This window comes from Misgurnus anguillicaudatus, chromosome 14, assembly GCF_027580225.2.
Source record: "Misgurnus anguillicaudatus chromosome 14, ASM2758022v2, whole genome shotgun sequence".
Classification (NCBI taxonomy): Eukaryota; Metazoa; Chordata; class Actinopteri; order Cypriniformes; family Cobitidae; genus Misgurnus; species Misgurnus anguillicaudatus.
Genome location: NC_073350.2, coordinates 32236756 through 32264557, shown reverse-complemented (window position 1 = coordinate 32264557; position 27802 = coordinate 32236756). Strand labels below are relative to the sequence as shown.

Genomic DNA, 27802 nt, shown 5'->3' with positions numbered 1-27802 from the left:
ATGCAATGAAAACATTATGTGCATTTGTTAGTGACGTCCTTTAAATGACATTTAACATAACTTAATGCATTGGCTAACACGAAGTATACCATTTTCTGCATTTATTCATCTTTGTTAATGACAATTCAATTGTTCATGTTAGTTCATTGTGCATGAACTAATGTTATCAGTTACAACTTTTGATTTTTAAAAATGTTCATTCACATGAACTAAGATGAAGAAATGCTGTAGAAGTATTGTTTATTGTTAGTTTATGTTAACTAATGCATTAAAGGAGACTTTTTTAAGATGTAAAATACATTTTTGGTGTCCGCAGAGTACACATGTGAAGTTTTAGCTCAAAATACCCTACAGATAATTTATTATAACATGTTAAAATTGACACTTTGTAGGTTTGAGCATAAATGGGTGTGTCCTTTAAAATGCAAATGAGCTGATCTCTGCACTAAATGGCAGTGCAGTGGTTGGATAGTGCAGATTAAGGGGCGTATTTTATCCCCACATCACAAGGGGAGCCAAATTTCAATGAGCTATTTTTTCACATGCTTGCAGAGAATGGGTTACCAAAACTAAGTTACTGGTTTGATCTTTTTCACATTTTCTAGTTTGATAGGTTGATAGACGCCCAATTATAGCACTTAAACATGAAAAAAGTCAGATTTGCATAGAGACAGAGCGCAGCGCGTCACAACCTGAAAACCACGCCCACCGGGGGGGAAAGCAATCCAACAGTCTCCATTGACTTTGTATTGCAAAAGGCCGCCTCCTTGTCATTTCTGGCTTATAACAAAAAACTGAATAATGCCTAAAAGCTGCTTTGGGACAATATGTACAGCTAACAAGCCAAAGAACACAGAAATAAGTTTTTATAAGCTGTCGAGCCGTAAAACCCAGTCTTTAAGGAGAATAAAGTGGATCGCCGATTACGTTTCCCCCTATTGGACGCAGTTTTACTAATAGGAGTACTATGAAAAGTTGCCTGTTTCCATTTCTGTGTCTAAACGCTCGTTTTTTGAAGTCGACAGCTTATAAAAAAAATTTTATTTATTTTTTTGGCGTGTCAGATGTACACCTTGTCACACAGCAGCTTTTAGGTATTATTCTGTTTTTAAGTTTAATCTGTAAATAAGTTTTTATAAGCTGTCGACCCCAAAAAACGAGCGTTTAAAGACACAGAAATGGATACAGGCAACTTTTCATAGTACTTCTATTAGTAGAACTGCGTCCAATAGGGGGAAACGTAGTCGGCAATCCACTTTATTCTCCTTAAAATCTGGGTTTTACGGCTCGACAGCTTATAAAAACTTATTTCTGGGTTCTTTGGCTTGTTAGCTGTACATATTGTCACACAGCAGCTTTTTATTATTCAGTTTTTTGTTATAAGCCAGAAATGACAAGGAGGCGGCTTCTCGCAATACAAACTCAATGGAGACGGTTGGATTGATTTCCCCCCCGGTGGGCGTGGTTTTCAAATTTGCATAACGGCGCTCTGTCTCTATGATATGTCCCCTTTAAATAATGTTAACAAATACAACCTTACTGTAAAGAGAGATTCTGTTCTGTGTATATCTTACAGAAACTGACTAGACTGCAAAAAATGATTTTCAAGAAAAAAATTCTTAGTGTGTTTGTCTTGTTTTCAGTAAAAATATCAAAAAATACTTAGATTAGGATGCTTTTTCTTGATGAGCAAAACGACCCAAGATGGGTCTGGTTTTTAGACCAGAGATATCAAATTTAAGTGATTTTGTGCATAAAACAAGCAAAAAAATCTGCCAATGGGGTAAGCAAAAAAATCTTGAACATTTTTCTTAAACACTAAATTCAAGAAAAATTTGCTTACCCCATTGGCAGATATTTTGCATCTTAATTTAAGAATTTTTTATATTTTTACTGAAAACAAGACAAAATACTATTTTTTTTCTTGAAAATCTTTTTTTGCAGTGTAAATGTGTTATAATATTTTTTTTAATATTAGATAATTGTTGACTTTCTGTAGGTCTGGTGTGGTGCTTGTCGTCCTGAATACGCCATACAGTCCATCAAAGCCGATCCACACAGCCCTCTGGAGTACAGGCAAGACACTATTTGTAAATTGAAGATGAAAATATGACTGTGCTCCTAAAAAGAATGTATACAGACACTTAAAGGATTAGTTCACCCAAAAGTTATTTTATTTACCCTCATCTCATTTAAAGCCCCAATGTCGTTCTTTATTCTTCAGAACCTAAAAGCAGATTTTTTTTAAGTGTTGCCTCTCTTTCAGTGCACATGAATTGTTGTTTAGGCAGTTTTAGGATGTTTACTTTAACTCCTCTACTTTCTTATCGTGAATACCACTGTTGTTACACACTATTTTAATGTTTTCAGGACACTTCAAATATATCAAGTGAAGTTATTTAGTTAAGACTTTTGGGTCCTTATAAGGCTTAAAGAGTTTTCTAGTTACTTTGGGAGTGTAACCAGAAAACCCAAAACAACACCAAAAACTGTATTTGGGTTCTGAAGAACAACGAAAGACACTGGGGGTTCAAACGACATGAAGGTGAGTGGAGAACTGAGTCAAATTTGACCAATGTTAATTGCTGCTCAGAGAAGAGTTCTTGGGTTCTCCAGGGTTAATTTTTGGGGTAAACTATTTTTTTAGCAAGTTACATTCACAATGAATTAGATACTAAAATATAAATAAACACAACAACACAAACACATCAAATGTTTGATTTGTATTGTTATGTTAAAATGAAGTAAGTTTAGAGGAAAGCTCACCTGATTTGATGTGACACTCGACCACAAAACCAGTCAAAAAAAGTATTTTTTTTTAAAATTGAGATTTATACATCATCTGAGCTCGGAATAAATACGTTTCCATTGGTGTATGGTTTGTTTGGATATGACCATATTTGGTCGAGAGACAACTATACCAAGCTGGCACATGACCGACCTTAAACATTGGAATTTGGTTGAAATAATGTCAGTTGTTTGTTCAAAATGTGTCCACAATGAAAGAATAGATAATGCTAAACGTTTGGTTAATAATATGCTTAAAAATCAATGAAATAATGTCAGTTTTTTGTTCAAAATGTGTTTACAATGAAATAATAGTTAACGCTAAACGTTTGGATTATGAAATTTTTAAAAGTCAATGAAATAATGTCAGTTGTTCGTTTAACGTTGCAACCTGATCTCACAAAGTTCCGTGGGATAGTCACGGAATTTTTTGCGCATTTTTCCGTGGCATTCTCACGGATCTCCGCATTTTTCCGTTGCCCTGCTGCGGACTGTCTTTTTCCGTGGCGTTCTCGCGGATTGGTTGCTTAGCTGCTTTTTCCTGTTTCCAAACCATTTTCACTTCGGTTTAGGGTTAGATTTGTTGTTTGCGTTATTATGTCACTTTAACTATTAGTTTATACTATTATTTCTGATTTATTCTTTTATATTTTCTAAACTTTAAACAATTGTCGCCTGGCGTTGGGGTTAGAGTTGGGTTTGGGTAAGGATGTCATTTCATGTAAATCTAACCCTAAACCGAAGCGAAATGGTAAGAAAATAGGACAAAACAGTTGAGTAACCAATCCGCGAGAATGCCACAGAAAAAGACAGTCCGTAGCAGGGCCAAGGAAAAATGCGGAGATCCGTGAGAATGCCACGGAAAAATGCACAAAAAATTCCGTGACTATCCCACGGAAATTCGTGAGATCAGGCTGAACGTTGAAACAACGGTTAATGCTAAACGCGATATCAATGTTGATTCAATTTGCATATTTTAACGTTAATTTGCTGTTGACGCAAAGACTTTAATTCACACATGTTGAAAGTGAGACGTTAAAACAATGTTGCAGTATTAACGTTGATTCAATCTTGGTCCTTGACATTGATTTAAATAAAATCAACGTTGACATGCCGGCTGGAAAATCGTCTAAAGTTGTCGAAATGAAGTCCTTAGCAACACATATTGCTAATGATAAATACTTTTTTGATATATTTATGGTAGTAAATTTACAAAATTTCTTCACGGTACATGATCTTAACGGGGCGTAAGGGTTAACTCTTGATGGAAGGCTTGTCTGAAGCATGGCCAACAGCCAATCACAGTGGCCACAACACTTGCTCCGGTCTTCCATAAACGTAATTGGCTGGCTCTGCCTATAGGTTATTGCATAAGGCGATCTGATTTGCTGACACACGCGTTGGCGCTTGAAAAGTTGAGAAATGTTCAACTTCTGCCGCGAGCAACGGCACTGACATGGCACTGACGGATCCACAATTCAGTTCGGCAACGCATGACGTCACCCATTAAAAGTGAATGGGAAACGTTAACGCTTACGTCCCTGGTGAATGCACCGTTACATAATATCATAATGATTTTTGCCATAAAAAATATTAAATTTTGACCCACAAAATTTACTGTTGGTTTTTGCTACAAATATACCCTGGTTACTTATAACTGGTTTTGTGGTCCAGGGTCACATTTTGTTTATCTAATGCAGGCACAATCATACATTTAAAGTGATTAAAGTGTCCAGTTACTTTTCATGGCTGCTGTACGCTGTCAGAATAAATGGTCAAAATATTTACCCCAGCTGTCACTGGGACGGTACCCTTTCAAAGAGTACAGCTGAAGAGTTTATATTAGTACCTCAAATTGATACCAAATGTATCCATTTTTTCCTACATTGTATGTAGATTAAAAGTTTTTTGTTAAATACTGAGTGCTATGCTTTTTATAACAGGGTACTTGGATCCCTCCAGAACTTTGAAGCGTTCTCCGAAGCTTTCCATTGTGAACGTGGAGCTCCCATGAACCCAGAAGAGAAATGTCGAGTGTGGTAACCTGGTAATGTCTGGAGATATTTCACAAACCCCGTCAGGAGAGCTCGGATTCAAATACGTACTGCTATTATTTCACAGTGGCAGCTGTCTGCGTTTTAGTCTTATGTGACCGAAACAACCAACATACGTAGATGTTTACTGTGAACTTTCAAAAGCGCACATATAACCAACAAGTGCAGATGTGGTGAATGTGCACAGTGATGGTTGGCATGCTTTCTTATCAAATGTTTGCGAGCCTGGTTACAGGTTATTATTAATACTGAGATTATAAAACATGTGGATGCAAATGAGTTTCATTGTAATGAGGTTTATTGACATGGAGCAAAGCTGGAGTCTTTCTTCAGATTATGTAAACAGATAAGTCCCTCATGTCCAAGAAAAAAGCTGTCATTCTTTAGATTTTAAAATCACCTGAACGATCGAAAGCCCACGTAGATCGAGTCTTGAATAGAAACCAATCGAGGCATCTTTTCTTTCTTGATAAACAGCTTTGAAATATTTTTTGATAGGTTAAAAAAATTACATATTTTTGTATAAAGCACGCAGTCCTGAGAAGTCTTAACTCTTTCCCGGCCAGCATTTTTTTTAAAGTTGCCATTTTTTATGATTTTCACAAAAGTTTAATGAGTTTCAGAAAATGTTTTTCTTTAAAATGTAAACATACAATATATCAAATGAAAGTACAGACCCTCTGCTTTAGGTTTCATCCTACTTTCATTTGTTCTCTTTTTATCACCTCTCAAATATGGGTAGGTTTCTTCAAAAATACAAACTTTTAAACAAAAAGCTGAGATAATTGCATTTTTGTGAAAGACTTCTGATAGAAATCCGATTCAGAGCGATGATCAACACATACACTGAGTTTGAACTGTTTGATGTAAGGGGTTGTATAAGTTGGGTAAGAGCGACATCTGGTGGATAACAGCGAAAATACGGATTGCCGGAAAAACTCGTCATTGGCAGGGAGGCGTTTTGTCTTAATTGACGAGTTAACTTGTCAATGGTGGGGAAAGAGTTAATATCTCTATTGTGTGTGCAAGCTACAGTATGTTTTACTGAAGACTTAGTAGCTGCATTTCCATTACTCTTTAAATTGCCCAAATTGACATCGCGAATTGAAAATACGGCCGATGGAAAACCTAAATCTCCCATATCTCACAAAAAATGTTTTTATGCTCGCAAGAGGTCGTTTTTAAGGCAATTTCGGAAATGGTATATTTTCGCAAAACTGCAATGGAAACAGTTTATTCGCATTTTCAGGTCATCTGATGCAAGTCACATTTATTTTAAGATGATGTGGTATGAACTAAAACCTCCAAGAAACACCTCAACATGTGTCCACTCCCAAGTATAACATACTTTCCTTGTCAATAATGTCTGGATAACACTACTACATCTCTTTTGATTTAAAATAATGTACTATTACCTCCAAGAAACACCTTTACGCTACCGCTCCTAAATATAAGGTTAAAATAATGCCTAGTGCGGTGGATGTGATATTAGTAAACCTACCAACATCAGTCGACGTGTTGAATCACTTATACCAGAATAATAACTACGTTTCAGTCGCATATCAAACGGCGTCATTTCATAGTAGTCTTTTGTTGACATTTACAAAATAACACTAAACAGTCCCTTCAGAAAAACGCGATTATGCGATCCATGATTTAATGCATAATCAGCCAAAGTACGCATATTTATGCGGGGGACACATTTTTTCAAATACGACGCACTTTTGTAGCATAAATTTCAGATTTCATGCAGTTTTTGCAAGTTCCCGCAATTTTTGCAAGTTCCCGCAATTTTTGCAAGTTCCCGCAATTCTTGCAAGTTCCCGCAGTTTTTGCAAGTTCCCGCAGTTTTTGCAAGTTCCCGCAGTTTTTGCAAGTTCCCGCAGTATTTGAAAGTTACCGCACTTTATGCAAGTTCCCGCAGTTTTTGCAAGTTCCCGCAGTTTTTGCAAGTTCCCGCAGTTTTTGCAAGTTCCCGCAGTTTTTGCAAGTTCCCGCAGTTTTTGCAAGTTCCCGCAATTTTTGCAAGTTCCCGCAATTTTTGCAAGTTCCCGCAGTTTTTGCAAGTTCCCGCAATTCTTGCAAGTTCCCACAGTTTTTGCAAGTTCCCGCAGTTTTTGCAAGTTCCTGCAGTTTTTACAAGTTCCCGCAGTTTTTGCAAGTTCCCGCAATTCTTGCAAGTTTCCGCAGTTTTTACAAGTTCCCGCAATTCTTGTAAGTTCCCGTAGTTTTTGCAAGTTCCCGCAGTTTTTGCAAGTTCCTGCAGTTTTTGCAAGTTCCTGCAGTTTTTGCAAGTTCCCGCAGTTTTTGCAAGTTCCCGCAGTTTTTGCAAGTTCCCGCAGTTTTTGCAAGTTCCCGCAGTTTTTGCAAGTTCCCACAGTTTTTGCAAGGTCCCGCAGTTTTTGCTAGGTCCCTTTTTGCAAGTTCCCGCAGTTTTTGCAAGTTCCATTCTTGCAAGTTCCCGCAGTTTTTGCAAGTTCCCGCAATTCTTGCAAGTTCCCGCAGTTTTTGCAAGTTCCCGCAGTTTTTGCAAGTTCCCGCAGTTTTTGCAAGTTCCCGCAGTTTTTGCAAGTTCCCGCAGTTTTTGCAAGTTCCCGCAGTTTTTGCAAGTTCCCGCAGTTTTTGCAAGTTCCCGCAGTTTTTGCAAGTTCCCGCAGTTTTTGCAAGTTCCCGCAGTTTTTGCAAGTTCCCGCAATTCTTGCAAGTTCCTTCAATTCTTGCAAGTTCCCGCAGTTTTTGCAAGTTCCCGCAGTTTTTGCAAGTTCCCGCAGTTTTTGCAAGTTCCCGCAGTTTTTGCAAGTTCCCGCAATTCTTGCAAGTTCCCGCAATTCTTGCAAGTTCCCGCAATTCTTGCAAGTTCCCGCAATTCTTGCAAGTTCCCGCAATTCTTGCAAGTTCCCGCAATTCTTGCAAGTTCCCGCAATTCTTGCAAGTTCCCGCAGTTATTGCAAGTTCCCGCAGTTGTTGCAAGTTCCCGCAGTTTTTGCAAGTTCCCGCAGTTTTTGCAAGTTCCCGCAATTCTTGCAAGTTCCCGCAATTCTTGCAAGTTCCCGCAATTCTTGCAAGTTCCCGCAGTTTTTGCAAGTTCCCGCAGTTTTTGCAAGTTCCCGCAATTCTTGCAAGTTCCCGCAATTCTTGCAAGTTCCCGCAATTCTTGCAAGTTCCCGCAATTCTTGCAAGTTCCCGCAGTTTTTGCAAGTTCCCGCAATTCTTGCAAGTTCCCGCAGTTTTTGCAAGTTCCCGCAGTTTTTGCAAGTTCCCGCAGTTTTTGCAAGTTCCCGCAATTCTTGCAAGTTCCCGCAATTCTTGCAAGTTCCCGCAATTCTTGCAAGTTCCCGCAATTCTTGCAAGTTCCCGCAATTCTTGCAAGTTCCCGCAGTTTTTGCAAGTTCCCGCAGTTTTTGCAAGTTCCCGCAGTTTTTGCAAGTTCCCGCAGTTTTTGCAAGTTCCCGCAGTTTTTGCAAGTTCCCGCAGTTTTTGCAAGTTCCCGCAGTTTTTGCAAGTTCCCGCAGTTTTTGCAAGTTCCCGCAGTTTTTGCAAGTTCCCGCAATTCTTGCAAGTTCCCGCAGTTTTTGCAAGTTCCCGCAGTTTTTGCAAGTTCCCGCAGTTTTTGCAAGTTCCAGCAGCTTTTGCAAGTTCCCGCAGCTTTTGCAAGTTCCCGCAGTTTTTGCAAGTTCCCGCAGTTTTTGCAAGTTCCCGCAATTCTTGCAAGTTCCCGCAATTCTTGCAAGTTCCCGCAGTTTTTGCAAGTTCCCGCAGTTTTTGCAAGTTCCCGCAGTTTTTGCAAGTTCCCGCAATTTTTGCAAGTTCCCGCAATTCTTGCAAGTTCCCGCAATTCTTGCAAGTTCCCGCAATTCTTGCAAGTTCCCGCAATTCTTGCAAGTTCCCGCAATTCTTGCAAGTACCCGCAGCTTTTGCAAGTACCCGCAGCTTTTGCAAGTACCCGCAATTCTTGCAAGTTCCCGCAATTCTTGCAAGTTCCCGCAGTTTTTGCAAGTTCCCGCAATTTTTGCAAGTTCCCGCAATTCTTACAAGTTCTTGCAATTTTGGCAAGTTCACGCAATTTCATCGCATAAAATTACATAAATATCCCACATATTCCATCGCATTTTTTAAGAAAACATGCCGCAAGATCAAGGATTTTTGCCCGTAACAATCACAAAAAACTCTGTGTTTTTCTGGAAGGACTGTAAAGTTTTGTCGGAGCCAATGGTGTAGTGTGCAATGCTCCGACATGTGGTGCTATCGCACTTTTGACGACTCGAGTTCGATTCCCAGCTCGTGGTCATTTGCTGATCCCGTACTCCTCTCTCCTCCTCTGTACTCTCCTCATTCACTGTCAAAATAAAGGCAAAATGGCCAAAAAAAAATAAATAAATAAAAATAACACTAAAGTTTTGTGCAAAAATCTGTAATGGAAATGCAGCTTTCACTATTACCGGAGAACTTTAAAAACAAATCGCTTCATGTTTATGTCCATCAATAGTTTTAAATTGCTGCGTTGCAATTCTGATATAAACCCATGATGTTGAAGATGTAATCGTGGTTATTAATGTCCAGAGGATACCGCGGTACAGGTACAGAATAGTAAAACGGGTCATAGAGATTAGACTGATTCCTACAGATTCACTCCCATGATGTTGTAGTATGTTTGGCGTTTTCATTGGATTCAAAGAGAGATAATATACAGTATTGAAACACTTTTGGCTTGGCTTAAACAGGAAGGTTAAAGATCAAATACACACAAAGGGATCTTCAACCTTTTACATGCACCAAATTGGGTTTTTCACAAGCTATTCTTAGCAAAACATCATTGCAGCTTTATCCTTTGCCAATAAACATACAGAAATAATGTGGTGTTGTAGCAGAAACTGCATACATTCTGTAACACAATGTGTTTTGTTGCCAAGCATTTGTTTATACATGCAGTTTTCTTCATTCTTGTATTTCTATTATTTATTATAACAACCGTGATAAACCCTGTTGTACAAAGATCACATTGGTTATTTTGCTGGTAAGTTGTTTATTGCGCAACCAAGATGAAATTTAGACCAGTTATAAACCAGGAAAACTAGCTGCCTTCTGGTTTAGCTTGTTTTCAGCTTCGATTCCAGCAAGGAATTCGTTTTTTGTACATACAGATGGCATGTAGCACCAAGTAGTTTCTCAGCGAGCAATTTTATGTTTAAAAGACGTCCAGCACAGCCCAGACGTCGAGGGTAAAACATGGCAAAATTGGGCTGTCAGTAAAAATTTTATAGACCATATCCCAAAATTACATGATGGAATATCAGACATCTCGCAAGTTAATTTGGCAAAAACGACATTTAAGTTTATTTTGGCTAGAAGTGGGTTACTCATAGCCAGACTATGTCGGGTCTATAGTGAACCTAGATGGTAAAATGTCTGCTATTGCTTGCAGGTTTACCATCAACTGTCATGAGGTTTGGTTAGGTGAAAGAATGTTGTGTTTTTTAGTCAAGAAAGTTTAATTGAAGTTGTATTTGAGAACTCGATCAGTCGCGCGTGATGGCTGATGTTTGGTGTGATAGCCAGCAGTTGTTGTTGATGAGGTTTTGTGTAAACGCTCTTCTCATTAGAGATCTGGTCAAGGCTGCTGACCGTTATTTTCCATCTTGATTAAGCAGAAATGACAGACGTAAACAGGAGGGAAGAGGGAATAAAATGATGGAAAAGATCAAACAAACATCAGATTGTCCAGTTCTCAGAAAGCTTAGCGGAGTCAATAAGGGAGAGTATGGGGGATATTGATTATGACTGTTATCTCTCCCAGCAGAGACTTTGATCATGTGAATGTTCATATTTTTGCCTTTGAAGCCTCATTGCTTGCCAATCTAAACCTCGACACCACTGTAATGGCACGTACTGTTTGATGCATAGACCAGTGATTTATTGATGCAGGTGACTTACAGATTCAAACTATATATAACCACAGCAGTGGGACAGGTTTAAAAGAGATGAAATACCAAATAAAATCTAACCCCTGAATTTTTTTGTGAAACTGAACTGGGGAAGAAATGCAGCACTGCCTCATAAAATACCATTTGGGGGATTTAAGCTTTATTATACTGGCACTTACAAAAACCTTTTTGCGTTTTAATGAAATAATTCATATCTTTTACTCTCTATAGCTGTACATTTAAAAGCTAGAAAATTGTAAGTAGGAAATTCAAAAAATTGGAAAGTGAAGGCTGTTAATTGTGGCAAAGTATGTTCATATTTGCTTGCATAAACATTATCAAGGCTGTAAATAGTTACATTTTATAGAACAAATAATATAAAAACTACCTGTTATTTATACACGATTGAAGTCAACATGAAATCCAAACTGATTTATTTAATTACGTAATAAATGTATACATTTTAACTGTGAATATTATTACTAAAAAAACATTGCAATTACCTATAACTGAATGTGCTCATGATAATAATATGTGTTTTAAGCTCAGGATACACTGCACGATTTTTAGCTGTCCCAGACAAAAGATTGCCATCGTAAAGCAATCATGGCGATTTCTGTGATTGTGGCTAGGGCTGTCACAATAATTAAATAACCGTCTAATCGCAATCGTTTGACCTCATCGCAATGATTTCATATCACCGCAATGATTGCACATCTCTCTAAAAAACACAAGGGGGAGCTGCAGCGCCAGTATAAACGAGACAGTATCAGATTACTTTTACATATGTGTTATGTGTATTAATATTTACTCCCAAGTAAATCTTGCAAAATGTTTAATTTAAATAATCACAACAAAAAAATCTGTGAAACTTATTTTATAAACAAACAAAAATTTATGAGAATTAAATGTCAAAGCAATAAAACAGACAATTAATTGTCACAATTTATCAAACAATTAACCGTCAGCCAGATTTTATAATCGTGACAGCCCTAATTGTGGCTCTTAATCGTTGATCAGATGTCGTACAGTGAGATAGGTTCAAAGACGGCCATTTTCCCATTCTTGCGATCAAAAATAGCCTATGATCTTTTTTGGCAGACTGATCTCACGGAAAGTCGTGTTGTCACGAAAACATTGATTCATTTATTTGTGTCCATGGCACGAAATTCAGCTTTTTTCATGCTTTGTGCACGAATGTCTTTTTCGTGTCACTCGCACAAATTTCTATAAATAGTTTTTTGTGTCGGTGGCACGACTTTCTATTTCGTGGCATTTTATGTATTGTTTTCTCATTGTTTTTTTTCCTTTTACCTTCATCTAACCCCAACCGTTTAAAAAAAATGTTTAAAAGCGGAAGAAAAACATGTAGAAACCAATACATACAAGTGAAAAGTTTGGTTCCAAAACGCAACAAATCCATTTTTTGACTAAGTAAAAACGTGTTTTCTATACCAAGAAAGTGACAAGATGAAAACCACTATTTTCTCTTACAAACTTTCACATAGCATCTTAAGGTTATAATAACATTACAATTTCAAATCCATAATTTGATTTTCAAAGATTTATTATAAAAACGGATTATTTTTTTCTTCAAAATGCAATAAATATATTGAATCAATATATAAATGTGCATTCATCTTTGCCATGTTATATTCATTTAGTTGACTAGTGGTATACACTGATTTAAAAAATAAACATTAATGACATTAATTAAAACATTTATTTTGTCATATTAAGAACACTGTCATTGCTGCGGTTATACTTGAGACATCGTTGCTGAAGTGTTTTGACAGCGATCAGCTGTAAAAAAATTTGGTTCTGCTCGATTTTTGTTGACTTTGAGTAAAATAATGGAAAGTTTTTCATAAGATCCCCTGAGGTCAATGTGTTAGCATGACAAAAGCTGGATGCTGTCGTGTGAGAACAAGCAACAGCCAACATTTTTCTGTCTCCCGAGTGCCTCTCGCGTAAATTATTTGATTTTGATGGCTTACGTTTCTTCCCCGTCACAGAAAACCACCACGGGTTTATCAATGCCATCAAAAGTATTATTGTGTTTTTGTTTGTTTGTTGATCACGAAGTACAAAGTAGATGAGAAAAACTAGGATTCTGTGTGTATTCAACGCGCCACCATTATCGTTTACATTGCGTGGAATGGTGCGCTGTGATTTGTTGAGCAGATTTATTGCATTCTGCAGATAAGGAGGACTGGCGTTTGTCGTTGTTTGGAAAAAAGGGAGAAAAGATGACAGAATAACAGGGCGGATATAGGATTTTGCGTAAAATTAAGAATTTGTTTTTAATACTGACTTGATACAATACTGATTTGGGTGGTAACAAATTTTTTTTTAAATGCCATTTATCGCGTTTTGGAACCAAACTCTTCAAGTAAATCCTAACCCAAACCCCAAATCTAATCCCAACCCCAAGCGACAATGATTTAAAAATAGGGGAAAAAATGAGAAAACAATACATAAAACGACACGAAAAAGACATTTGTGCTCAAGGCACGAAAATAGCTGAATGAAGAAAGTGTTTGCTGCCATGACCTGCGTACTGGTATTTGTTTACCACTAGCTCAGGGTGATGACATTGCGCTAACGTTTGTTGCAGTCTTCACAGCCTACCATCATACAGTCTATATACATGCTTGTCACACCCAATTTTAATTGATCCATGTTGGACAGTGTAATAAAGATGGCAAAAATCGTGCAGTGTATCTTGGGCTTTATGAGTTCGCTAATTCGTATAAATTTGTACAAAGTGAATCATACAAATAAATGTTTATCATTAAAAAAAAACAATAACAAAACCAAAAGGTCATGGGACACAAATGTGGTTGTATAAATTAGCCACTTCGTAAAATAAGTACGAATTGCTATTAAATGATATTATACAGCGCCTGAAAATAGTCCCCTTGGTAACTTTCAACAGCAGGGGACTATTTTCGGGCACCGCGAAATATTATTGCGCCTGCTGCAGCCATGTGTCCTTAATTATTAATGAGAGTATAGTTCCTAGCCATATCTGTCTAGAAAATCGCAACGTTTAATTTTCCGTCGGTCTTAGTACACGATGTAACTACAGAAGAGTCAAGTTTTAAATAGGAAAAATATTGAAACTCTTTTTGAGTGCGATGCTAATGGTCTAATCAGATTCAATGGATTATGCTAAGCTATGCTAAAAGTGGTACCACCAGACCTGGAGATCAGCTAGGGTGGCCATTCGCGCCAGTTCCGCCGGACACATCCTGAACATGTTTTCGGGTGCGTTCTCCGGAAGTCGCGTTGGTCGACCGCATACGTCATCAAGGTTTAATACTGTATTTCGGGTTCAATTTCAGAAAAGCAACCGTTACATTTCAAGGTAAGAATGAAACTACAATGATTGTATGTCTTAAAAGAAATACATTTTAATTTTTTTATGTATTTTAACTGAAATGTGAGAACCTCGATGACGTATGCAGTCAAGCAACGCGACTTGAACCGAAAACATGTTCGGGACATCTCCGGCGGATCTGGCACGAATGGCCACCCTAAGATCAGCTGAATGGATTCCAAAACGTTAAAAATCAGATGTTAACTCTAGGGGAGCTGGAAAATGAGCCTATTTTCAAAAAAAGTCCAATACAATCAAGTTTCACCCTGCCTTGTTTTTTCATTAAAAACCTGTCCTGAAATCCATAAGCTGAATTTCATGTTGACTTCAATGACAGATATATCTGTGCCAAGGATTGTTAATGTGCTTTTGAGAAAATCTAATTTAAAAAATAGATATTTTGTATATTGTGAACGAAACAAAATCCACTTGTGTGATTTATATGAAATAACTTGAAAAAGGAACTTTTTTTGCCACGTGTAAAATGACATGTGTGTGCATTTAGTGATATCTTCACCGTGTTGTTTCTGTAATGAGGTCATTATTAGTCGTGAAGTGCATTTCTCTCTTTTTCCAGTGCATTGAGACATTATGAAACGCTTATCAACTATACCAGATACACGAATAATCCATGTGTTACAGATTTGCCAGGTCACATGTCACACACAACCAAGGGAAAAAAAGAAGAAAATACATTTAGCGTGAAGAATGAAGTCTATTTATATGAAGATTTCTGGCGTTACTTTCATGACCATTAAGCACATTTCCTCCTTCAAATTCTCTATCATTATGCAGTTAAGTTTTGTTGAAGTTTTCTCTGAGGCCATACACATTAGATTCTCATTACGCTAATATAACTGTGATTTATTGAAATCAGCATAAATTAAGACGATGATGAATACCATGAATAATATACAATATGTTAACATTTGCATTACAGTAATGAGAATTAGAGGTTAAATGTGCCTGATAGTCATGGAAATGGGCTTGATTTGAAGAGAAACAGATGTCACATGCTCACAGATGCTGCTATTTAAATACGTCTGGAGTGACTGTTAAAAGATCAAATATGTTGTTGATATTATATGTTGATTGAGATATATATATATATATATATATACATTTGAAATCCTTTCTAAGTGAATGCTTTGTAATTAAATTGTTCTGCCAATATTATTAAGCAAAATATATTATAAATAATTTAGCTACTTTAACCTTATAAAAAAATTGTTGTCATATAGATATATATAAAGAGAATATATGTAAACTTCAAAAAATAAACTTATATAAAGCAACGAATTCATTTTCTGCATTTGTTTCTTTTGAAACACATTTATTTCTGCATTAGAGTGACAACCAAAATGTTTTCATGTGCAAGGTAAAAGGTATACTTGAATATATGAATATATATACAGGTATGTACACATTCACCTAAAGGATTATTAGGAATACCTGTTCAATTTCTCATTAATGCAATTATCTAATCAACCAATCACATGGCAGTTGCTTCAATGCATTTAGGGGTGTGGTCCTGGTCAAGACAATCTCCTGAACTCCAAACTGAATGTCAGAATGGGAAAGAAAGGTGATTTAAGCAATTTTGAGCGTGGCATGATTGTTGGTGCCTGATGGGCGGGTCTGAGTATTTCACAATCTCCTCAGTTACTGGGATTTTCACGAACAACCATTTCTAGGGTTTACAAAGAATGATGTGAAAAGAGAAAAACATCCAGTATGCGGCAGTCCTGTGGGTGAAAATGCCTTGTTGATGCTAGAGGTCAGAGGAGAATGGGCCGACTGATTCAAGCTGATAGAAGAGCAACTTTGACTGAAATAACCACTCATTACAACCGAGGTATGCAGCAAAGCATTTGTGAAGCCACAACACGCACAACCTTGAGGAGGATGGGCTACAACAGCAGCAGACCCCACAGTGTACCACTCATCTCCACTACAAATAGGAAAAAGAGGCTACAATTTGCACGAGCTCACCAAAATTGGACAGTTGAAGACTGGAAAAATGTTGCCTGGTCTGATGAATCTCGATTTCTATTGAGCCATTCAGATGGTAGTCAGAATTTGGCGTAAACAGAATGAGAACATGGATCCATCATGCCTTGTTACCACTGTGGAGGCTGGGGGTGGTGGTGTAATGGTGTGGGGGATGTTTTCTTGGCACACTGTTGTCCCCTTAGTGCATATTGGGCATCATTTAAATGCCACAGCCTAGCTGAGCATTGTTTCTGACCATGTCCATCCCTTTATGACCACCATGTACTCATCCTCTGATGGCTACTTCCAGCAGGATAATACATCATGTCACAAAGCTCCAATCATTTTAAATTGGTTTCTTGAACATGACAATTAGTTCACTGTACTAAAATGGCCCCAACAGTCACCAGATCTCAACCCAATAGAGCAAAAGTAAATTTTTATGCATTGTTATTTTTGTGCTAAATAATAATGTAAGATGTATACACTCCAAATACACTAATTAAAAGTAAACTTTTACTCCAGCCTAGATTAAATTACAACCCAGTGGACTGGGGTCGTCCAACGCTCTCACGAGAATTTGTGCATATTTTACGAGTTGGCTAATTCAAAGTTTTTGTACAATTAGCCTTGACCCCTGTGACGTTGGGGTTAGGGTTGAATTTCGTTGTTGTTTTTCTTGAGAATCGTACGTTTTTGCACGATAAACTTTGTATGAATTCATACAAATTAGCAAACTCGTAAAATATGTACGAATCCTCATGAGATCAGGCTGGGTCGTACCTTAGAGCCAACACTGGGTTGAAAATAACCCAGCATTTTTTAGTATGTAGTGCACTTGAAAAAAGTATACTAAATACCAGTAATTCATAAACTGTTTTTGCCATCTCAAAATAGCTGAGTTAAGTACAGTTTAAGTTTATCTTGAAGGGATAGTTCATCCAAGAATTCTGTCATCATTTTCTCACTCTCATATTGTTACAAAACATGAAGGAAGATATTTTGAGGAATGTTTGTAACCAAACAGCACACGAGCCCCATAGCAGTATTTTTTTCCTACTATGGAAGTGAATGGGGCTAATTATTGATTTGGTTATCTTATCTTCCTTTGTGTTCATAAAAAAAAAAAAAACATTTATACAGGTTTGTAACAACATGAGAGTGAGTAAATTACGACAGAATGTTCATTTTTGGGTGAACTGTCCCTTTAAGTACTAAAGACTATAATAAAATATTTTGTATATTAACTACAAAATTAATGCATGAATATAGTACTTAAAGTGTATTTACTTTTGTACTTTTTTCACCTGGGTCAACACACTGCCACTTTACCTTTCACTGTACTTTAAACATACAATATACTAGCATTTAGGCAAATACCACGAAAAAGAATAAGAATACATTTATTAATCTTATAAAATAATCACATTCGTCAATTTTCAGTTTGGAAAAGTTTAGAAATCATAAGAACAGAGCATCTGTTAACTCGAGCACACAATAAAAATACAAACATGTACAGCTGTTACAGAGGATAATTGACTATTACCAGCTTAAACCATTTCAGTCTATTTGACAGGCGTTAGATTAGTGTTAAATCATTGGATGGCTACTGTGAGAGCTTCATTACTACCAAACACTAACTATTACACAGAGAAAGACTTTACATTTACAAATCAGTAAATTGATAAATAACCGGAGCAATTTTAAAGAGTTTGATGAAATAATTACATTTATAAATTTACATTCACATTTTGTAAGAATATGTTAATCTTCATTTGATTTTGAAGACAAAAATCACCAAAAACACTCATGAGGTTCATCCATCAAAGTGTGGAGCTCTTCAGTCATCACCTGAAGATCACTGAATCTTCTATCTGGTGCAAACATCTTCATTACACTGAAAACAAAAATCATCAAATAATGAAAGTAGCTGATGGGGAGTATAGCTCAGTGGTAGAGCATTGCATTAGCAGCACAAAAGGTTATGGGTTTGAACCGAGGGGCAACCTTCCGATCTCTCTGATAAAGCAAATACCAAAGTGATTTAAACTGCAATTCATCGACTGACCACTAGAGGCTCCAAAAGGGAGTCAAATCCCATAGACCCCAATGTTAAAATGCCAAATTTAGATATTTGCATATATCACCGCCCAAATGTATATGCAAAGAAAGGCGGCGTAACTTATTTTCGCTAGTATTGCTGCCGCTGCTGCCATGTCGTGGGAGCTCCAAATATGGTAAGACGCATACCATTTCCGTCACACGCTTGAGGTATTCAACCAATCACAACGCACTGGACAGAAGGCCAATCAGAGCACACTGTGCTTTTAAGAATGATGAGCTTTGTAAAAAGCAGAAAGGCAAGGCGTGTGGGAGCAACGATAATGTGCAGTATGTGGAAAATATTATACCTTAAAGTTGCAGTGTGTAAATTTTAGCGGCATCTAGTGTTGCGGTTACGAATTGCAACCAACGGCTCAGTCCACTGCTCACCCCTCGCTTTTGAAACGCATAGAGAAGCTATGGTAGCCGTCACCAGAAAAACATTGACGGAGACAACTTAGCCCCCCCAAAAAAGGTTGTCCGTTAAGGGCTTCTGTAGAAACATGGCGGCACAAAATGGCGACTTCCACAATTCCACGTAAGGAGACCCTCTGTGTGTGTAGATAAAAATGTCTCATTCTAAAGTAATAAAAACATAACGGGTAATTATAAAAAGGTCTTTATACACCCCTGTTAATATAGTTTTGTATATTATTTTGCATTTCTGTCAAGAGATCATTCTAAAAATTACACACTGCACCTTTAAACGACTTTGTATTACAGCAAATACATAAAATAATATTGCTCTTTTTATCAAGATCACATGACCCCTTTAAAATTGTGTCCATCAGGTCCTGTATTTTGAACTTAAGGTTCAATAGTGTTTATGAGTGGATATGTTACTAAATTTATATAACAAACCATTGCACCTCCACCCAGTCTTAAACACGGAGAGGGGAAGTGGCATCAAAGATGAATGATCTACATGTGTGTGACATGTCCTGTTATTCAACTTCAAAGTTATTGCAATCTTCTCCATTAGTACATCAATTCAATTCAGAGCACAAACATTGCTGTTTCACTTCATTAGACTAATAAAACTACTCTTTTAACATCATGCATATGCATTAAGAGTTGTTTATTTACAATTAGAGAATATATCTGTAAATGTGACGGTTCATCATCTTTTCCTCAGAAATGCTATTTTATCAGAGTTTACCCGCTGACGGCATCATGTTAGAGCTTTAAATCATGTCTGTTGGGTCCTTTCCTTCCTGAGGTTGACAAACACAAGACGACGGTTGGGGCCGATCTGCTTTGAGATTCGATGTTGATTGACAGCGTGTTTATATTCTGGATGGAGCAAAGGTCTGCTGGAAGTTGTAAGGGTGTGGTGCCACACAATAAATCTTGTGAAAAGGTTTGACTGTAACCGTAATGAGACTAAACTTTCGACAACAAGTCTTTTTTTGATGAGAAACTATAAACAAGAGATTAATATCTTAACTTTATGATATGTTTCTTGCTTATCTTTAGACTTAATCATTTGCTGAAATACTATTTTTTTTCAGAGGGGATTTTCAATATGCACTTAAATGTGGAGACACATTAATCAAGATCAACTGCACCCATATATCCGGTAAACATGCTCATTCTGTCTTCATCACAATCTTGAACTTGACAAGAGAAAGAGAGGCCAAGAGTGTCATATCCTGCAGGACATCACCATGAAGACGATGTGTGACGTGCGGAGCTGCACATACATGTAAAAAAAAAAACTTAAATAACTCACAACTAAAATAGCGGGAGAAATGCAATCATTTTGTTGTCAGAGGAGCTCTGTTGAAATCTCATTGGCCAGGTGCTTTACAAAGCCTCAGGGTGGTTGACATCACACTAAACCAGGAGATGTTAAGTCTTTGTTCTGCACCACAATCACTTCACTTGTTCTGCATCTACATACGCAAGGCAAAATATCTGTGCTCAAAGATCAGAGAGATTTGTGCTCATCTTTACAAAAGAACTCAAACACAAGACATGAACGCATCATCATAAGATTTTATATTTGGTCAATCACTGTGTCTTAAAGGATCCACTTTCATAAAAAAGTCTGATAATTTACTCGCCCAGGATTGTCCTCCATATAGTGGACTTTAGTGGGCAAGAGTTTACAATTTAAAATGCAGCTTCAAAGGACTCCAAACGCGGGTCTCGTAAGGGTCTTATCTAGCGAAACAAAAAAAACTTATTGTCTTGCACTAGCCGTGTGACGCTCCAGCGTGACCTTACGCATTATATAATCACGTCGAAAGGATACGCATGGCGTAATCGAAAAAACTGCTCAAGTGTTTGCAAGTTTGGAGAAAGAGGACCAGTTCGATGATGTTGTATGTGGAATGATACAAATTGATACAAATTAATGTCTTCATGTCAGTTTATTGTTTAAAATGGTCCGCAAGTGTGCGTTTTACATATGTAACGCAGTGTTGGGGGTAACCCATTACAAGTAACTTGGATTACGTAATAATATTACTTATTCTGAAGTAACAAGTAAAGTAACATTACTTTATAAAATGTATAGTTTAATATTTGAGTTACTGTTTTTAAAAAGTTATGCAAGTTACTTTTTAGTTTAATTTTATAAAAAAATTACTGAATTAAACTGAATTTATAGCAGGGGTCTGTTGAATGCTTTATTTTGATTGGCTGAGAAATGTTCCATGGGTGTTGATTATTTTTCTGTAAATCACACACCTAACCTGTCAAATGTCTTAAAGGTGACATAGAATGATTGAACGGAGTATTTATCCTTGTTCTGTGATGTGACATGTAGACAAAAAAAATTTTGTTTGGGTCTGTAATGCCTTAGAAGCTTCCTAAAAACCTCTCTCAGATAGCTCTATTAGGGTGGGGGATTTTAAACAAGTGGTTTTGCACCTATTTGGCTCCCCCTACTGGCTTAACTTGCAATCTCATTACTGATTGGCTGACTTTGCTGCCACTCAAAAAATGTAGCCAATTATTTTAAAGTGGAGGGGCAGTGAGATGCCTGTGATGTCATAAGCATCAGTTTTTCAGATTGGGCTGTTTTCTGGCTGACATTTCTAAAAGAGGAATTTCTATGAGACTGAGATGTTTAGCATGTTTAGCACTTTTTGTATGTTTGTGAATGTGGGTAGACTTTCATTATTCAACAAAGACAAGATAAAAATGGTTTTTCATTCTCTGTCCCCTTTAAAAATAGGCACCAGAGCAATAAGAGTATAAGATGAATAATTGACTCTGGTCCTTTGAATAAGAACATTTTTATTTTATATTGTGAGTAGGGCTGTCACAATTATTAAATAATCGTTTCATCGCGATTGATTGACCTTATCGCGATGATTTTAGATCACCCCAATGATTGCAGATCTCTTAAAAAACACAAGGGGGAGCTGAGGCACCTGTATAAATGAGACTGTATCTGATGGTGCTCCTTGACTGACATTGTAATGCAATACATGCAAAGCCATTTAATACAGTGGAAAACAGCATTTAAAGAAATTCATATTTACTGCCAGGTAAATCTTGCAAAAGATTAAATTTAAATAAATCACAACGTGTAAAAAAATTCATGAACTAACAAAAAATCTATGAGAATTAAACGTGAAAGCCCTAAAACAGGCAATGAATCGTCATAATCGTCAAAATTTAGTAGTCAATTAACCGTCAGCCAAATTTCATAATCGTGACAGCCCTAATTGTGAGTCCTTGGACATGAATACAACACAAATGTGGTGTCCACAAACATCACAGCACGCCCGCCCTAATGTTTCTTAATTCTATTTTCTTTTTTTAACATTTTTAATTCTGAATTTAATATTTTGCAATTTTTCTAGTTCCATCTGTAGTGACTTTACAACAGTTTACCATCTCGTCCAAGGAACTTGATTTCAAGGCTTTGCAACAGACAGTTAAAATTGTTAATGAAATAACTAAAGTGAAATTTGTGAAAATAAGGCATTTCAATTAATGACCAATAACCTTTTCATTGCCATTAATGCGAAATTACTGAACCCAAACAATACAGTCCAATAAAAAAATGCTCATTTACAAGAAAACATGCACTTAGATGGTTTGGCATCTAAATGACTTTTCTATAACCAGTAAAACCACTGATAAGATGCTCATTCACAATATGAACTTATATCATCTAAAACCAACCTTACAGATTTGACCTGACAACCAGTCTTACCTGTGGCTTTTCACCAGCCTGGATACTGGTTGAAATCCCAAGAGCTTTGGTGATGTCCTCAAGAGATGCACTGTCTCCTGGTGTTTTCTGGACAAAATGAAGCAGAACCTTCTCTCCACCTGAACAGACAGAAAATACTGAGCGATACCGACCGAGTCCACAGACTCACATTAAACTCATGTTGCAAAGGATTTTGATATATATGACACAGTAATCTACAATAGTTGGGTTAAATTTATCAAGAAGGTTAAAAACATAATTTCACCTCAAACACAAAAATGGAGGTATTACAAGAAGTTATCTTTGCTACAGGCACATTTTATCATCATATTTGTTTTCTAAACAGTTATAAGCTGCAGCTCTGCTCGGCCTCTGATTTCTAAATGTGAAGTTATGATGCCCTCTAGTGACAACACAGACAAACTCAGTTAAAAGAAAAGTTTACACAAAATAAACATTAGCCCATAATGTACTCATCCTTAATCCATCCTTGTTGTGTAGGCCTTGTTTCTTTTAATATAACTCTGACTTTGTTTGGCTTAAATATAATCCTAGTCTTTTCAGCTCTATAATGGCATTGGACAGTGCCCCACCTTCATCCAAAAGTGCATCTATCAAAAACTAATCCATATGGATATTAAAAGTCTTCTGAAGTGAAGAAATGGGTTTATGTAATGTTGGGTCAAAGGTCAATCTTGCACCTGACCTCAACTCTCTCGTGAACATGCGTAAGGCTGTAGTTTATAAAGTTTGAAATATAAATGTTTCTTAAACATTCAGGGTTCCCACATCTTAGTTAACTTCAAATTCAAGGACCTTTCAAGGACTTTCCAGGTCCAATACCCTCAAATTCAAGGACTAAATGTGGGGACACATTTCAAGTGAGAGCAATGTTACATTGTGTTACCTTTAAAGATACATTGTAACAGTTCCCTTTCGAGGGAACTCGCGCTGCGTCACTACGGTGACACTTTGGGGACGCCTCCAAGTGCGTCTGAATGTCTATATCAAATTCAACTAATAATGAGGCTTAACAACAAAGACAGGGTGACGTGGGAGACAGGAAGTATATCGCTATCTGAAATATTGCCAAAGACGCCGGACGCAGGAAGTATGGCAAGGGAGACGCAGCGTCTCGTTCCCTTCTTAGGGAACAACAGTTACATACTTAACCCGAAACATTTTCATTTGTAAAACACAACTATGCAAAAAAACATTTTGGTATGAATCAACATTTAACTGCAGAAAATATAATCATTTAAAACTAACAGTTTAGCACGTGTGTTTACAAAGTCTAGAATTTTAATTTTGTTATCTCACACTGCACAGGGAATAAAATTGATTTTTTTCCCCGGAAAACTTCTTGCACAAAATAAGCGCTTTCAATGACCTGTATCTATGCATGTATATTTTCAAAAACTTCCCAGGGCCTTGAATTTTTATCCCCAGATTCACAAACTTTCAAGGATTTCAAAGAACCGTGGGAACCCTGAACATACCTCAGAAAACATATTTAATAACTGTATGCATTCATTTTGATGAATGGATGCGCTTTTAGAGCTTTAAAAATGGGGCACTATCCAATGCCATTATAAAGCCGAAAAAAGTCAGGATACCATCCAAAATAACTCTGACTGTGTTTGGCTACAAATAGAAAGTCATATACACCTAGGATGGCTTGGGGACGCGAAAAAAATGGGTAAATTTTAATTTTTGGGTGAACTATTCCTTTAAGAAGTTCTCTGCTATGGCAAGTTTACAAGCACACAAAGAAAGTTAATGAGTAAAAAAAGATAAAAAAAATAATCATATGCTTGCGTAACTACAATACTAGACAAACCTTTACCATTCAGGGTTATGAAAAGTTGACATCTTACGACACTTTGTGTTATGAACTGTTGTTACCTTTAGCGACTATGAGCATGCCACCGCTTTGCATAAGATCCCCGCTAAAGTTTCCTTGAATTCCTTCGGCGCTAGCCTTCAAACAAAAGAGGAATTAACTAAGATCAGGAGATTTTAGATTGCATTTATGAAGAGGTCTGTATACAAGTCATTAAAGAAATCAATGCAATTCACCAATTATATTAAATAAGATCAATTTACAATCACAATTATCATATTGAGATCATTTAGTTTGTACCTTTGAGGCGATTTCGCGTACTTGCTTTCCCATTGCAGCAGGAACTATATTAATGGCATTGTACCTGTGTTTGCAAATATAATCTCTTATATACAGTACTGTGCAGAAGTCTTAGCTGACACCATTAGATTATAATTATTTTTATTAGAAAATTGTATTAGTCTTTGTATTAGAAAATACAGGAAATCTGTGTGCAGTTTTAAAAAAAGACTTTGTAACAACCAAAATAACACTAATATTATAGGTGTTTATTGTCTAATATTGTGTAAAACTTGTTGAGAAAGTTGATTCACTGTACACATCAGAAGTTGATCCTCATACCTTTTAAAGCCCAAATCTTTGTAGCATTGTTTCTTCTCATCAATGTAGATTTCTAAAACAAAGAAAGTTAAATATGCACAGGAGCTGGAAGGAAACTGTGACACCGTTTATCAGCGGGAAACCCAAGGTAAACACTTACATGGTAACACAGTAACAGGTCATAAACTACCAGCAAAAGACAGACATTAAAATCTTAACGGCTCATTAAGGAGGGGTTTAATGTTTAAAATGTACAGTTTAATATAAAAAATAACCATAAACTTAACTAAACATAATCATTTACATGAATTAACAATACTCACCTCCCTTCAAAAATCCTCCATCCTTAAACTCTTTCAGTCCCACCTCTTCAGGTCCAACACCAACCAGAGCGACACCATTAGATGTCAGGTCCTTCTCTAGTTTACTGACCTCGGCTGCCATCCATCGACACACCTGACAAAAGTGATGTCCGGTTTATGAACCAATCGTACTTTTGAACTGATTCTTTTAAGAGAACAGGTGGAACCAGTACACAAAGTCGAACTGAATCACCAAGTTGAACTGAATCAGTTTGCAAAAGATCAATGTAGGAAACTTATAATAATGCAAAACAATGATGATGGTGATTATTGTTGTTTAATAGAATAACATCCAACTAACACGACTTTTATCTGCCGGGATGATGAAATTAGGTATACGTGAAGTCATTATGTGCAAACGTAAAAGAACCGCTGAAAACACTTCACAGATTCCCATCACTACTGTACACTGTAAAAAATGTTTGTGATTTAACGGAAAAAAAAAAATGAACATGCAATGGTAAAGCCCCGTTAATTGGTTAACGGTTAACTAAAAAAAAAAACTGTACATAGATTTATCAAAACATTACATTTAGTTTTATGGCAAAAAAAGTTAAACGTACAGTTTTTGAAAGTAAAAAGTGTAAATTACCAAATATTTTATTGTGAAAATCTCTATAATGTTCAATAGGATCATACACGTTCTTGTGCAGTAAATATCGTTAAATTATGGTTTTCGTAAGTTAAAAACACAAATTGTAAAATTTATGGAAAAAAAACTATTAAGTTATAATATTAATATTAATAGTAAGTACAAAGTAAGGCAGCGCAATATATCGGATTCAGCAAAATCATCATACATGTGCATATGGCAATAGTTTACAATAAATTCAAAATGTAATGCATGGTAAAAATGTTAGGTTGTTAGAATAATATAGTATTCGGCATGTTAGTTGGGATATGCGTGCATGTCAGTGGCGGCTCGTGACTGCTCTTCCGAGGGGCACAAATTCAAAATATGTGTTTGGAGTGTCATGTGTGTTGCTCGTATTTGCAAAATGTGTGTTTGTTGCGTCATGTGAACTGTGTGCATCGCGTGTTTCGTCAAGGTGGGTGCCTGCTGCACACGCGTCGAAACCGTTTATGATAAAAGAGACGCTCACGTTCACAAAATACACCCAAGACGCTCCCTTAATAGTAAAACTCTGATTACACGAGATTATATGAGTATCTGGCAACGTGAGCGTCTCTTTTATCATAAACTCTTTAGACGCATCTGCAGCAGGCACTTATTTTGACAAGACACGTTATTCACATAGGTTCACTCGACGCGCAGAACACAAATTTTTTAATTACGGACCACACACATGACGGGCTACATGCATGTTGTGACGAACTTCGCATCGTGCGCCCTCGAATAATGAAGTCATCGACCACCACTGGTGCATGTGCATGACAGCGGCAATATTTATTTTATTTATTTTGGTTTGTTTGTTTACATTGTTAAAATGTCTGATTTGTTATATAAAACAGGTTGTTTATGTAACTGAATATATTTTAATACAATTTAAACCGATTATAGGGGGGAACAACGTATCGCACATCAAATACGGCAATATTTAGCATGCTATTGCAAATTGAATTAACGTACTTCATTAACTAACTAATATGAATATCAGTTAATGAAGAACATGTTTAGGAATTGTGAAATATGCAAAACTTTGCTGTAATGAAAAAAACATGTGCAACTTTTTTTTTTAGTGTACCTGACAACCAAACCTCCTCAGGAAGAAGAGGATCACCGTCTGTTCCCGCCACAGAGAGCTCACCTCCACCATCTGCAGAATATAGCAAACATCTCATGTTATTCATCTTTGTATTTAATATGAGCTTGATTTTGTTTCACATTATACAAGCAGATACACACATGTCATTAACTTAATATTTCTTGCCAAAGTGTGATGTAGGAAACACATTCAAGTGCATATATCTTAGAATGCAGAATAGATTTAAATGATTTGTTATGTTAGGTCTGATAATGAGTCTCAATGCATTTGTACAGACACCTTGCAACAGTAATGAGTTTGCGTTCACACCTGAAGTGACGATTCACATTAAGAGTTTACTGAGAGGACGAGAGATCTCACATCAAATTCATCAATTACATCTAAACAACTGTTATAGTGTTAAAGCAGCTTTTAAAAGGGGAAAATATTTTTAAATAACATTTATAACAGGAAGTCATGATATAAAAGCACATTCGTAAAACGCGTTTTCTTTCATTCAAATGTTATTAAACAAATCTGTTAACTAACAAATGACACTTATCTATCATCTATAAAAACATTAACTGTAGCTTACCTCTCCAGACGTGCTGTTTTTAAGCTGGTTAGCTCCTAACTTAGTCAAATCGACGGACGACATTTCTCAATGCTTTTCTTTTACTCACACAAACACGCGCTTCAGTTATATACACACGCCCACTTGTGTAACTCATGATCTGAGTGACACACGTAAGAACCAATCACGAAGTCAGAAATCCATACCATGCGCTCGAAAGGCGGGGCGTATTACATAAACGTGACAATGACAGTGCTGTATGGTTATATGTGTAACGTATGACTTATCTGAGTGTTTTAAAATC

At 36.7% G+C, this 27802-nt stretch overlaps 2 protein-coding genes across 4 annotated transcripts in view; one reads left to right on the top strand and one right to left on the bottom strand.

Annotated features, from left to right (window-relative positions):
• The window catches only part of mmel1 (membrane metallo-endopeptidase-like 1), a 38739-nt gene extending 33619 nt beyond the window's left edge, over positions 1 to 5120 (top strand). For all 3 annotated transcript variants that reach the window (XM_055183851.2, XM_055183849.2, XM_055183850.2), the window contains 2 exons: positions 2000 to 2076; positions 4731 to 5120. In XM_055183851.2, coding sequence (XP_055039826.2) covers positions 2000 to 2076; positions 4731 to 4830 — 177 coding nt within the window. In that variant the 3' untranslated portion in view covers positions 4831 to 5120. The remainder of the gene's footprint in view (positions 1 to 1999; positions 2077 to 4730) is intronic.
• A 12403-nt stretch (positions 5121 to 17523) lies between these two features.
• prxl2b (peroxiredoxin like 2B) lies at positions 17524 to 27678 on the bottom strand. Its single transcript, XM_055184722.2, has 8 exons — positions 27520 to 27678; positions 26925 to 26996; positions 25180 to 25312; positions 24878 to 24929; positions 24557 to 24620; positions 24319 to 24394; positions 22414 to 22532; positions 17524 to 18033 (listed from the first exon to the last, which is right to left on the bottom strand). Exons 1-8 carry the CDS (start codon positions 27580 to 27582, stop codon positions 18007 to 18009), a joined length of 606 nt encoding a protein of 201 aa, XP_055040697.2. The 5' UTR covers positions 27583 to 27678; the 3' UTR covers positions 17524 to 18006.
• Positions 27679 to 27802: the final 124 nt, after the last annotated feature.